The following is an 11,761-nucleotide window of genomic DNA, read 5'->3' on the forward strand; positions in this document are numbered from 1 at the left end:
AAGAGAGGGAAGGGAGCGGGAGTACAAAGAGTACAAATAGATTAGAATTATTCGAATCGCAGAAATGATTGTTAAACAGATAAAAAAAGCATCCCCTAAAAACAGCCGTCAAATCACCGGCAGAAATGATGCTGATGTCTTGGCAAGATAAATGCCAATCAGTCCTTTGTCTGCAGATAGGCTCTTTATATGCCCTTTTGCATCGTTTCCCAGTGACCGAAACGCCGCCGGCCATGCACCCTCTCCCAGCACAGAGTGGGCGCATGCTCCTTGGGGGCTGTACGGTCACCGTATTGCGTCGGCTTAACATCAGGGGAGAAATTGCCCAATTTGGATTCTACTTGAGATTAGCAAAACACGATGATTATCAAACCAATGTACAGATCACCCCAAGATCTCTCCCTCCTCCTCTCTCCCTCTTCAACCTAGCCCTTTCTTAAGTCTGATCCTATTTTAATTTTCCAAGCTGAATCATCAAGCTAGAGTTCCTCACGTTTATTACATAAAACAAAAAAAACGAAAAAGGCTATTTATTTACAAGTCTATTTTATGCTTCTGTGGGTGGTTTTTCAAGCCCCTTTCTCGTGTCGCCGCTCCTCAATACGTTTCAGCTTGGCAAGAATCTGGTCCCGCTCTTGCTCCAATTCTTGGCGCACTTTTGTCAAACTACCATGAAATGAATTCATTAGTTAATCACCTGGATGAAAAGCTCTATTGCTCTTAGGGGAAGGGGAGAGTGGAACACAAGGTACTTCTCTAATCTCTCCTCCGCATTTTCACGTGTGGGCTGGAAATCCAGACTCATGCTCTTGGCCTAATATCACGAGCACCAATATAAGAATCGGCTTGCAACTCCTCATGAATTTAAAAATAAAATGCGCACCTGCTCATCTGATTTTTTCCGCGCATTCAAGCCATAAAAATAACCCGCGGGCACCAGCGCGATCCCCACCCAGACAGCAGGGCTCCGAAGACTGGCTGGAATTCGCGACATGATTGCGTTTTCAGCACTTCACTTTTTGTTTATTTGCCACACGGGTTAGGTTGTTGTGGTCAAGCGACTGCGCCACGCTATGGTTGAGCCATCTTTCCCTTGTTCAGTCGACATGAAACAGAGGGGACAAGGGGAGACACACACTAATTAAAATGCCTCCAATCGTATCTCTCTTCTTACGAGTTCATAAGGAAATGGTGACTGCTCTGCACTTTTAAGGTAAATTTATTTTTTACTTGCTTGGGGATTAGTGGATGGAAGGGGCTCTGCAGCGGCAAGGAGAGGTCGGCGTGTCCATGAAAGAACCTTCCATGGATGGAAGGCTTCTTCGGGGAAAGTTTGCTGACATGATGGCCCAGTTTTTCGGCGATAAGGAGGAAAGCGCGTTGTTAATCAGCTCGGTCTTATGAGTGTTGACCATAATTGGGTGCTGCGGCTTGGTGCCCGAAAAACGGCGAGGGCGTACAAGGGTGATTGCGTTCATGATGGTGCAATGGAGTTTGTGGGCAGAGCCCGCCTCCTCCCCCCCTAAAAATAGCTGTCAGGGGGTTGAGAGAATTAGGCAAGATTGCGAAAATGCCAAGCGAAAGCGGAGTGGGTAAAGAAACTAGTTTAATGAAGATTCTCACTCAGGAGAAGATAGCTATAGTACAATATGAGACTGAAAGGAGGAGAGCAGAAGAGAAGAGTCCATCTAACAGGGGGGGAAAAAAATAGAAATGAGATATAAGACATAAGTGAGTTTATAATGGAAGAAGCAAAGGAAGTGGATAAAATAAAATAAAATGTACACCAGGGTTGGAAAAAATGTGTGTGAATATTCAGGATGATGATGGTATTTATTTAGTCCGCTTTTTCGATCTTGACGACTTGGAGGAAGTCGCGGGGGCATCCGCCTCCTCTGCACACAGGCTCCCCTCGACCCGTAAGTGACGACTGAGGGCGTCCTGTCGTGCAAACGACTTTCGACATGTGGGGCACGAAAACGGCTTGATTCCCAGGCTAAAGAAAAGGGGAACATCGGATGAGAACAAATGAAACGAGATTCCAACGGAGGAGCCTAAAGATGCAAGCACGGACACTTACTGTAATTTTGAATGTCTATTCCTATCGTGCTGTCTTGCAAAGGCTTTCCCGCATCCGGGGAAGAGGCACGCGTAAGGCCGCTCTGACGTGTGAGTGCGCATGTGTGATTTTAAGTTGTAGGGACGAGCAAACACCTTGGAGCATCCGGGATGGGGGCAGGGGAAGGTTTTGTCGGAAGCCACTTTGACGCGTTTCGCGGAGGCGGATTTAGGGGGTCGGCCGCGACGAGCGGGCGAGGGGTTGGCGGGGTCGGAGAAGGGGCGCTTCCGGGTGTGTTTCTTTTTGGGGCGGGCGCGGGGACTAAAGTCCTCGTCGCCATCGTCATCCTCGATGTCGCTCTCCTCTACTTCCTCAGGGAAGCCAGGCTCTTCCCCCTCCTCTTCCTCCTCCTCCTTCACCTCCTCCTCAATTCTTTCTTCACTTGGTGCCGCTTGCGATCTCTGCAGCACGCCCATTTGCGGTAGTGACGGTAGCGGCGGCGATGGCGGAAGCGGGGATATGGCTGGCGGCGTAGGATGCTCCTTCTCCACCCACTGCATCCCTTTCTCCCATCGCTGCTCCCTCCTCGCGGCCACAGCGCTTTTCTCTTCGCTTCCGGAGCCAAAGAGTTTTCCCTCCTCCACGAGGAAGCCATCCTGCTGCGAGTGCAAGAAGGAGGTGAAGTCTCCAAAGGCGGGGTCCAACCCCCCGTAGCCGCCAAACTCGTGTAGAGGCTCATACGGGGAGGGTTTTTCGTGGGCATCACTGCCCGCAATGAATAATTCCGCGGGGATATAGGGAGTGGGAGGGGCATAGGAGCCTCCCGCGAACCATTGGTCGGGATGCGGGTCGAATTTGCCTGGGGAGGTGGAGGGGTTGGTGAGGGATTCGTAGCTGCTAATGGCAGGCGAGGGGATGTAGGATTGGGGAAATGGGGCGAATGAGTAGGGGGACATGAGTTCCGGATTGGCCTTCCCAAGAAGGGGCATGGTGGGGGATGCGGAGAGACACTTAATGAAAACAAAGGCAAAAGGAGAAAGCGGCACAGGGAGCCGGGACAGGGGGAGGAAAGAGAAGCCGATGACCGGATAGGCGGCCAGTATAACTTATATACCGGCTTCTATAAAGAGCATAATAATCAAATGTGGGAAACGGTTGAACAAGGTTTTCGCTGTACAAAACAACTCGGAGCTAACTCAAAAGGCTTGGGGGGCCACGACAGCGCGCTTTTCATTCGGCCCAAAAATGCACCATTTTCTAGAGTTCTTTTTTCTGCATCTAGAAAAAGAGCCAAGAGTCGTTTATCCACGGACACATGGCCCGCCTGCCTGCCCCAAACCACAGTCACACTGACGATTTTGTGGCACGCAGCCCCGCCGGCACCAATCACCACGGTGCTGGCTTGCGAGACGAGCGAGGGGGGGAGAGTGCGAGGTGAGGCGCAGGCTGCGGATGTCCGGAGCTAAGAGGCGGCCCCCTTCTTCAGCTGGAGCCGCTCACCCGGGCCTCTAACCTGCCGCACCAGGGCCCGCTGGCCCTTGCCAGCTCGCCTGTTCCCCGCACGCGAGCCCGGCCAACTCCCTCCCACCCCTGCGCTGGCCGAGCCGTAAGCCCGCCGGCCGAAGGGGAATCCCGAGCCATCAGAGTTTTCCTTAAGGGCCCCCGTACCACTTCATAACCTACTGTGATTAACACTGGCCACGACAGGGCTCCCCTCCCCCATAGCCACACAACCTTACGGCATTAAAGTCTTATTCTCCATCATATTCCTTGTACATGCATCCTCCCCCGTTTGGGCCGAATGAAGCGCACGCTTCTTTTCCTTCCATTGCACTCACAATGATTCCTGGCCACGTAAATTAGGCATCCAGCCGGCAGGGCCCTGATTGGACGGGCTAACGTATCCAACTCGGAGAGATCTCCCCACCAATCTCTCCCGCCGCAAGAGGACGCCTTCTGCCATCTCATTACTGAGCGCTTTGGCGGCTGGCTCCGGTTGGCCTGCAGGGGAGGGCAGGGGGCGGAAACGCAGCCGATCCTTGCCAACAAGGAAGTTCGCCCTGCAAACCAGAGACGCGAAGCAATGCAGGCCGATCCATTCCGGACTGGGGCAAGGACGGAGGGAGGGTGCTGGCTAATCAGCTGGCCCAGCGCGGCTGGCGAGCGAGAGATTAGATAAGAGGAGGGGGCGAGTGGCTTTCCGCCATGGCCAAAAGCGGCCACGGCCTTGGGAAGCTCGCGCCCAACCCCCTGTTATCAGGTGAGGATCAGATTACACTGTCGCAGGATGGGTGTTTGTTTTCGTTTCCGTCCAATTGCCGGGGTTTCACCAATTTCACGCTTAAGCCTTGGATTTATCTGTTTTTGCTTCTGTTTACCAACTCGTCTCTAGTCCTTGGTCTCCCTTCGTCTTCATCCGATTGCGCTTTTAATGCTCATCCTCTAATTCATCCTCTCCACATTATGCCTGGATTCTCCTGCGCAACGTCCGCATTCAGTCTATAGTTCCATCGCTACATTTCCATCCCACTCTCCCTGCATCCATACTACTTAATGTCGGAACCACCGAGCAAGAAGCAAGCCGAGGATGCAGATCCAGCCAACATCGACATCGAATCCTGCATCGACAACCCAAAGCTCGCTCCGCTGGGTGCTCATCTCCTCGGATCCCGCTCCAATACCCCTGACAAAGGCCGACATTCAAAGGCCTCCACAAGCAGAGACGGAGTCCCATTGCGGAACGAGAGCGCCATTTCTGGATCGCTGCGGGTTGCGGATGCGCCAGCGCATGCGACGTTGGCATCCTCCGGCGGCGGGGCGGGCATTACATCCCTCCTGCTGCGGCGTCGAAATTTGACAGCTGACGAGCTGAGAAAGCAAATCGATATTCTTCTTCTTGCGCAAGCTCCGGGGGAGGAGGAAAGGGGGGCGTTGGAGAAGCGAGGTCTGGCGCTGGTGCTGATTCCTCCCCTCCGGCTCACTGAGCTCGACCTGTCTCGCAATCGTCTGGAGGACTTGCCGAGCAATTTCGCACAGGCTGCCCCCCATCTTCGCTATCTCAACTTGTCGATGAATCGGTTCACCAGGCTCCCTCGAGAACTCTTCTCGCTCGCCCGGCTCGAAGTCCTGCTGCTCTCCCAGAACAGGATCCGGGACCTCCCGGCCCAGTTCCCCGCCGGATTCCAGAACCTCAAGACCCTGAAACTGTGCGCGAACGAAATCAGCCAGCTTCCCGAATGGATCGGCAGGCTGGCCCAGCTCCAGACCCTGACGCTGGGCTCCGTGTTCGGGGGAAATCGCATCTCCGTCATCCCGCCCGGGTGCCTGTCTCGGATGCTTGAGCTGCGAGAGCTCGACCTCTCGCACAACCTGCTCTCCCGATTGCCCGACGACCTCGGCCACCCCCTCTCGAAGCTCGTGCACCTCACGGTGGCCAGCAACCGCCTCGAATCGCTTCCCCGCACCATCGGGCTCTGCCGCAATCTGCGTGCACTGGATCTCTCGCGCAATCAGCTGACCAGCCTGCCCCTCGAGATGGTGGACCTGGCGAATTTGGACACGCTCGACGTGTCCGACAACCTGCTGTGCGTCATCCCGGGCGACGTGTCGCGGTTCATGGAGCGCACGACCTTTTTGCTCACCGGGAACCCGTTCACGCGAGGCTATTGCGATCAAGTGCCGGCCAACTATCCTGGTGCGACCGGGGCGCGCCCCGGCCCGGCCCAGCCCACGATACCGTCGGCGACGGGCGCCTCCTCCGCGGCCCCCGAATGGGAGACGCTGGTTCGCGACCTCTCCCGCCGCCCCATTCCCATCCGAATCGAGTACGACGACATAGGGGAGGAGGAGGGCGACGCCAGCATCGACCACCACTTGCACCACGCGCAAGCTTATTCGACGCCCGGCACCCCGACCCAATCCCGGTCCCTCAGCCCTGGGCCCATCGCGAGATCCTCCTCCGGTGACTACTTCGGCCCCGCGGCCCGAAGCACAGAGGCGAATAGCTTTGGCATTTCGCGCAGCGTGTTCTCGTCCCCGACCTCTTCGCCTCACCTGGGCTCGACTTCGCCAACCCTGCCGGCGGCAGGGGAGGACGAGGGTAGGCCGTGGCTGCCCTCGCTCAAGGAGCTCGCCGCCCGCACCATCCTCCTGAACGAGCTGCCCATCCCGCGCGGGCTCCTCCCGACCTCGCTGCTCGCGTATCTCCAGCCGGGCGCTCGGCCGTGCTGTTTTTGCCAGAATCCATACGTGAAGGAGTGGGTGTCGGCGGTGACGGTGGAGGATTTTCGCGGCCATCCCTCGGTGGTGCACAAGGTGCGGTTTTGCTCGGCTCGCTGCTGGAGCCATTGCCGGAGGCCGCGCAACCTGCCCGAGCCCTCTCGGGAGGAGAAGCGGGGGGCTGAGAACAAACAGCTACGGCGGTGCCTAGAGAGGGAGGTGTGCAGTGGACGGGCCAGGGGGCTGAACCTGGAGGCGATGCTGGGCGGGTTGGCCACGGAGCCGGCCGAGGAGGCGATCGCCCAGACCCTGGATGCGCTCACTCTGGAGGAGCATGTGGGGAGAAGGACCGAGGGGGCCGCAAGACGCTCCGCCCTGATCATCGGCGTGGGGGGGGGAGGAGAGGCGGAATGCGGAGGGTCAAGGCGGCAATGGTGCATCAAGGGGGTCACGGGGTGAATTCTTCTGCTTGTAAAATGGTTTGGCTGGTTTTTTTTTCTCCCTCGCTGTCCTCAGCTCTCCTCCCGTGTTGTTTTATCTTCGTTTCTTTAATTTATCGTATTTCCGTGAAGGAGGAGGGCCATGGGGTGTACTTGTTTGCTTTTGCTGTACTCTATTCATGTATAAAGAAAATAAATTAATTAATTTATTCCCCATTGAAGGCCCCCCCAGGATCAACCCAAGTCAACACCACGTTGAAATGTGGTACAGGGCTGCAGACTCTGTTTCTTTTCTCCACTCCAAATAGTCAAATATTAGAAAAAAAAGTGGTCGGGAAAGACAAGAGGAGGAATTTTCCATATAGCATTTTAACATTCCCCTCTTTCCTGCCATTGCGCCTAATCCAACTAGACCCATTAAAAGACGACCTAATTATCCGCTTTAGGATTCTGCATTTTCTCCCCTCCACCCTCTCCACTCTTTCCTCTTCAATGGCCATTATCGATCTGAAGACGGTGATCTTCATTGTCTTGGGCACGCTTTTCTGTCCCGTGGTGGCATTTCTTCTGGGTAAGGGAGCCCTGCCAATTGATGTCGCGCCTTGGTGGCCAATTTTAACTTTACCATGCTTACCCTGGTAGGGATTTCGTATGCGGTCACCTGGACCCTCTATCTTCTTTATGGTAATGTTTATTTTGTTTATATCGCACACACCCCCTTTTTTCTTGTTTTGTCCACCACCGGTATTCTCTCTTCCGGCACCCCATTGTTCTGACTTCCATTTCGTGTCTATCTAGCTGGCCAGGGCAGCAATTGGACCGCCTTACCGACAAGTCCCACGCGCGCCTGGAAGGTGACCCTAGCCATCGCTAATAATGTGTGGGATACGCTTCGCGGACCCATCATTCCCATTATCCTGCGATATATTGTCTATAGACTGACAAGTTTTGAGCCGCGCCCTCGATCTGAGTAAGCCATCATCCTTTCCATTCTCCACTCTCCATTTGTTTTATTGAAGGCTTTTTTTTTGTGCCTTTTTTTTTCTAACGCATGGATCCAGAATCGGCATTCAGTATGGCAGTCGCACCGGTAAACGCCTTGACATATACTATAGCGATAGGGGGAACCTCTTCACCGACCAAGGCGACTTAAAGCCTGTCGTCATCGTTGTGCAGGGCGGAGCGTGGAGGAGCGGCGCGCGGATTATCATGAAGCCAGTGGCAGAGTTGCTGCAGATCGAAGGAGACTATGTCGTGGTGGTTCCAGATTATACCCTGTATCCGGATGTAAATGGGCTTGTGTTTTGGGCTTTTCCACGGGACAGCCTGAGTGACTTTGGGTTGACTTTGTTGTGTATAGGGAAAGATCGATGAGATGGTGCGGGATTTGCAAAGCTGTATCTTTTGGACCCGAAAGAACATCAGGTAAGGAGAAGGGGCGTGTGCCTTAACGCGTATCCTCTACTGCCACCCTAACCATTTTCCGTTGCCGCTTTTTGGTTTCTTATTGGTGGGATGGACAGTATATACGATGGCAACCCCTCCGAGGTCTATATCCTTGCTTCCGGCGCAGGGGCCCACATAGCGGCCCTGACGGTCATTAAGGACGTGGTCGACCATGTCCGCTGGTTCGACAGCACCGGGACTGACGCCCATCGTCCGAGCGAGGACGCGCATCTCCGAGTTCCCACTTGGGACCGGTACACGAAGCCCACGGCCATGCCTCGTGTGCAAGGAATGATACTGATGTCGGGTATCTACGACATTACTTATTATCACGCGTGGCTCTTCCGACAAGGTAAGTGACGGCTTGACCCAAACCCCCCGGATGGGTCGACGAAGTGTGCTAAGCTCTGATGCATGACAGGCCTGGAGGAGATTAATGCCATGGATCGTGTTATGGGTAAGGACCCCCTCCGTTAGCTCCCATGGACAAGACATCTCATATGAATCCCCCATCTACTAGGAAATGACCCGTCCCGGTTCTCCGACTTCTCGCCCACCTCCCTCTTGGCAAGTTGTCTGAAGCAGCTGGAAGACAACCCGCGCTTGAAACAATTGCTTCCGCAGAAATGGCTCCTAGTTCACGGGACCAACGTAAATATCCCCCCAGTTTCTTTTTATTTTTCCTCTTTGGCCGCCATCTCCGCTTCTCCCCCCGCCTCCAACCCTTCCTTACCTCTTCTGATTCGTTTTAGGACAAAGTCACCCCCTGCACGTGCTCTCTCCAGCTTCATCAGCTGCTCGTGAAAGCCTCGTTCGGGGTGGTCGAGCAGAAACTATACCCACTTGGCCACATCGACCCGCGCATTTTCATGATCCTGCCCACCAACGAAGTGTGTCGTGCGCTGCTTGACGATGTCAATGAACTGATTCTGACTCCTTCGGAGAATTTTGAGCCAGAGGGGGCCGATGCAACGGGCAGAGAGGAGGACGAGGAGCTGGATGCGCCCCCCACCCCACCGCCGGAACGGAGAGTATGGTCGCCCCATGCGAATGGTAACAGCTCTCGGCCTGCAAGAGAGCTGTCCAACGGCACCCAATAAAGCCTTGGATACCCTTCTCGCACCCCTTCACCCCACCCTACTCCCACCACCACTTGTCCCGTTTTGCTCTCATTCCATCCTTACCCTCATTTGCCCTTTGAAAAAAAAAATGATTCGAAGTTATCTAGGGAAGACTAGGGTTGCGTAGCGGCTTTCCCTATAATTTTTATATTCCAAAAAACATGGAGTCTTCATTGTGTTTATTAACTACTTTTATCTGTTCCATTATTATCTTTCCACATCATCCCCATTACCCCCCTCCCGGTGTCCCTCTTCTCCTTCTAAAACAGTGTGTATCGTTTTTTTATCCTAGGGATTTCTACATTATCTTTTGTTGTAGTTGTTTGTTTTTCATGTTTGTCTAGTTCATCCGTCATTTCATGGGGTTGGCGTTCCATCCCCGTTGAACCTCTTTGCTGCAATGAATAATTCTATTACTAGGTCGTAAGATATGTACAAAGAACCAAAGAAAAATTGAGGCCAGGCTGTTCTCTATAAATGCAATGCTAACTCCACGCCAGCAAGACGGCTTGTGATCCGGCGAATGCCGCAGATAAAGTATAACGGGGTTGAATCCTTACCGCATCACCCCCAGTCGGTCGCCAGAGAAAAGTCATAACCACTCTGCGGTGGCGGTCTTAAGGAAGGCGGCATCTCTCTGCCCGACAGCTCTTTCGGCATGGCCCACACTTTCTCCTTTAGCTTTTGCCTCCTTTTCTCTCTTTTCGCGCGGTTCCGCTTCTTCCGGATTTCCTGTGACGTTTTCTCTCGGTTGGAGGTGATAACGAATCTGCGTCGGTGCTCCTCGATCAACGCAGCAGGGTCTCGCAGAGGATTCCCGTAGGGGTCGAAAGTAAGATGCGCCCGCGGACATGAAAGCAGAAGCTCGCAGCGCGGATTTCGGCAAGGGGGCTTAGCTCGCTGCTCTTGGACGATTTGTAGAGGATCTGAAGAGTACCGTGAAATAAAAATGGGTGAGATGGAGCGACACAAGATGGCCACCGAAAAAGGATCGGTTGGCGCTTAGCAATAACAATAGGTATAGCATAGAAATTGGGCGCGTAAATGGGGAATTGGCCCGGACAATCACCTTTGAACGAGTCGTAGAAGAGTCGCTTGTTCAGCTCGTGCTGAGTCCCCTCCATATGCTTCTTGCGTGCCTCGAAATTGGAGGGGACGTGTGCATCACAGATGTCGCAGTAATCTAGTCGATGGGTCAGAAATTGTAAGCGGATGGGCCGCCGGATCAACATGATGGAACCAATGGAGGAGCCATACTTACACTTCATCGAGATGCTGGAATCACGATCGCCCGGCTAAGTTCGTCGGATGAGCGGCTGTTTCCCCCGACTATTCTCGTAATGGAGGTGTGGCTTGGGGAGTGAGTGGCTAGACTTGCCCAGCTACTTTCCCCCTTCCCACTTTAACCTGATATGGAACGCGGGATAGAGCTTAGGAGAGCCAATTTTCCCACAATGGACTGGCCACATTCAAGATTTCGCAGTCTCCATTACGACATGGTCCGGCATTACCTTTTCATGCGTATTTTTTTTCCACAGAGCCGGGACCAGCTGTCAATGCAACAGGAGGGATTAACTAGGTATTAATTTATGTTAATGTCGGGCAGAGCGCCTAGGGCACGTGCGGAACGCGACGGGTTGGAAATGAGTCGAGGATGTTTTAGTTCTGGCGACCGAGAGTCTGGAATGGTGGCTGGCGACGGGCTGCGTGAAATAGCGATTCCATATGGAGAAAGGGCCTGGCTACACGGTACAATGCTTGCGGTATCTGTGTTAGGCGCGATACACTCTCGCCCCGTCCCAATGCCGCGCTGTGCGGGGAACTTAGGCCAAAGCCAATCTTGGTTTTAGCTTGGGGCGCTTTTACCGTGCGAAGGGGCGAGGGGAGGGACGCAGATGGCCGTAAGATAAGGAGGGCAGGAGAGGAGGAAAATCAGGCCCTTTTCGGATGAAGCATTGTAATTGGGTTCAGGGTTTTTGCTACATTAAAATCGCTTGTGACGGTGGGACAGTAATCGCCTTGGATGCGAGAACAAAAAGCCATTGTAATCTTGTGTATGTGAACGATTTAGAGCTCGCGTTCTTGGGTCTCCCGGGTTTTCCCCTCTTTTCAGGGGGGATTCCCACCGCTGACCTCGAAATCGCCGGTGAAAACCCACCGTGGGCCGCAGGGTGTTTGGAGCCGCGCGGTTTCCCGTCCCGACCGTTGGCCCCCTCCGAGTCGTGGCCGCAGCATTCCGGATGACCCCACGTGTTACGGGCCGGCCGCTTGAAGAGTTCCTTCAACCACCACAAAGTCTTGGATCGGAGTTGGAGGGATTGAAAATTCAGGTGCAATGTGCTCGGCAGGCGGGCGCGGATTGGGCGGCCGGGTCGCACCAATTTTCATTAGAGTTTTGATCGCAGTCTCAAGGGGGGAGGTTATAAGAGAAGCACGGGCTCGAAGAGGAAGCAAGAACCAGCTCACGTTGCGGAAGC

General features: G+C 54.0%; 8 protein-coding genes across 8 annotated transcripts; 4 read left to right on the forward strand and 4 right to left on the reverse strand.

The window, feature by feature from the left end:
• Nucleotides 1-569: 569 nt before the first annotated feature.
• VTP21DRAFT_4728 (uncharacterized protein) lies at nt 570-994 on the reverse strand (the record flags this gene model as incomplete). Its single annotated transcript, XM_069395171.1, has 3 exons — nt 570-666; nt 753-814; nt 884-994. The coding sequence occupies 3 exons, from the start codon at nt 992-994 to the stop codon at nt 570-572; spliced, it is 270 nt and encodes an 89-aa protein (XP_069256336.1).
• A 247-nt stretch (nt 995-1,241) lies between these two features.
• On the reverse strand, nt 1,242-1,478 carry VTP21DRAFT_4729 (uncharacterized protein; the record flags this gene model as incomplete). Its single annotated transcript, XM_069395172.1, has 2 exons — nt 1,242-1,260; nt 1,342-1,478. The coding sequence occupies 2 exons, from the start codon at nt 1,476-1,478 to the stop codon at nt 1,242-1,244; spliced, it is 156 nt and encodes a 51-aa protein (XP_069256337.1).
• Nucleotides 1,479-1,833: 355 nt separating this feature from the next.
• Nucleotides 1,834-3,048, reverse strand: VTP21DRAFT_4730 (uncharacterized protein; the record flags this gene model as incomplete). Its single annotated transcript, XM_069395174.1, has 2 exons — nt 1,834-1,996; nt 2,081-3,048. The coding sequence occupies 2 exons, from the start codon at nt 3,046-3,048 to the stop codon at nt 1,834-1,836; spliced, it is 1,131 nt and encodes a 376-aa protein (XP_069256338.1).
• A 326-nt stretch (nt 3,049-3,374) lies between these two features.
• Nucleotides 3,375-4,238, forward strand: VTP21DRAFT_4731 (uncharacterized protein; the record flags this gene model as incomplete). The annotated part of the gene is made up of 3 exons (XM_069395175.1): nt 3,375-3,493; nt 3,585-3,665; nt 3,923-4,238. 3 exons carry the CDS (start codon nt 3,375-3,377, stop codon nt 4,236-4,238), a joined length of 516 nt encoding a protein of 171 aa, XP_069256339.1.
• A 374-nt stretch (nt 4,239-4,612) lies between these two features.
• On the forward strand, nt 4,613-6,736 carry VTP21DRAFT_4732 (uncharacterized protein; the record flags this gene model as incomplete). Its single annotated transcript, XM_069395176.1, has 1 exon — nt 4,613-6,736. The coding sequence occupies one exon, from the start codon at nt 4,613-4,615 to the stop codon at nt 6,734-6,736; it is 2,124 nt and encodes a 707-aa protein (XP_069256340.1).
• A 473-nt stretch (nt 6,737-7,209) lies between these two features.
• On the forward strand, nt 7,210-9,263 carry VTP21DRAFT_4733 (uncharacterized protein; the record flags this gene model as incomplete). Its single annotated transcript, XM_069395177.1, has 9 exons — nt 7,210-7,288; nt 7,360-7,401; nt 7,516-7,687; nt 7,779-8,004; nt 8,078-8,142; nt 8,241-8,515; nt 8,585-8,620; nt 8,684-8,814; nt 8,916-9,263. The coding sequence occupies 9 exons, from the start codon at nt 7,210-7,212 to the stop codon at nt 9,261-9,263; spliced, it is 1,374 nt and encodes a 457-aa protein (XP_069256341.1).
• Nucleotides 9,264-9,848: 585 nt separating this feature from the next.
• VTP21DRAFT_4734 (uncharacterized protein) lies at nt 9,849-10,516 on the reverse strand (the record flags this gene model as incomplete). The annotated part of the gene is made up of 2 exons (XM_069395178.1): nt 9,849-10,285; nt 10,354-10,516. 2 exons carry the CDS (start codon nt 10,514-10,516, stop codon nt 9,849-9,851), a joined length of 600 nt encoding a protein of 199 aa, XP_069256342.1.
• Nucleotides 10,517-10,879: 363 nt separating this feature from the next.
• On the forward strand, nt 10,880-11,683 carry VTP21DRAFT_4735 (uncharacterized protein; the record flags this gene model as incomplete). The annotated part of the gene is made up of 2 exons (XM_069395179.1): nt 10,880-11,127; nt 11,455-11,683. The coding sequence occupies 2 exons, from the start codon at nt 10,880-10,882 to the stop codon at nt 11,681-11,683; spliced, it is 477 nt and encodes a 158-aa protein (XP_069256343.1).
• Between the last annotated feature and the right edge of the window lie 78 nt (nt 11,684-11,761).

The sequence above is a fragment of the Calcarisporiella thermophila genome (assembly GCF_041956535.1).
Source record: "Calcarisporiella thermophila strain CBS 279.70 unplaced genomic scaffold VTP21scaffold_2, whole genome shotgun sequence".
Taxonomy (NCBI): domain Eukaryota; kingdom Fungi; phylum Calcarisporiellomycota; class Calcarisporiellomycetes; order Calcarisporiellales; family Calcarisporiellaceae; genus Calcarisporiella; species Calcarisporiella thermophila.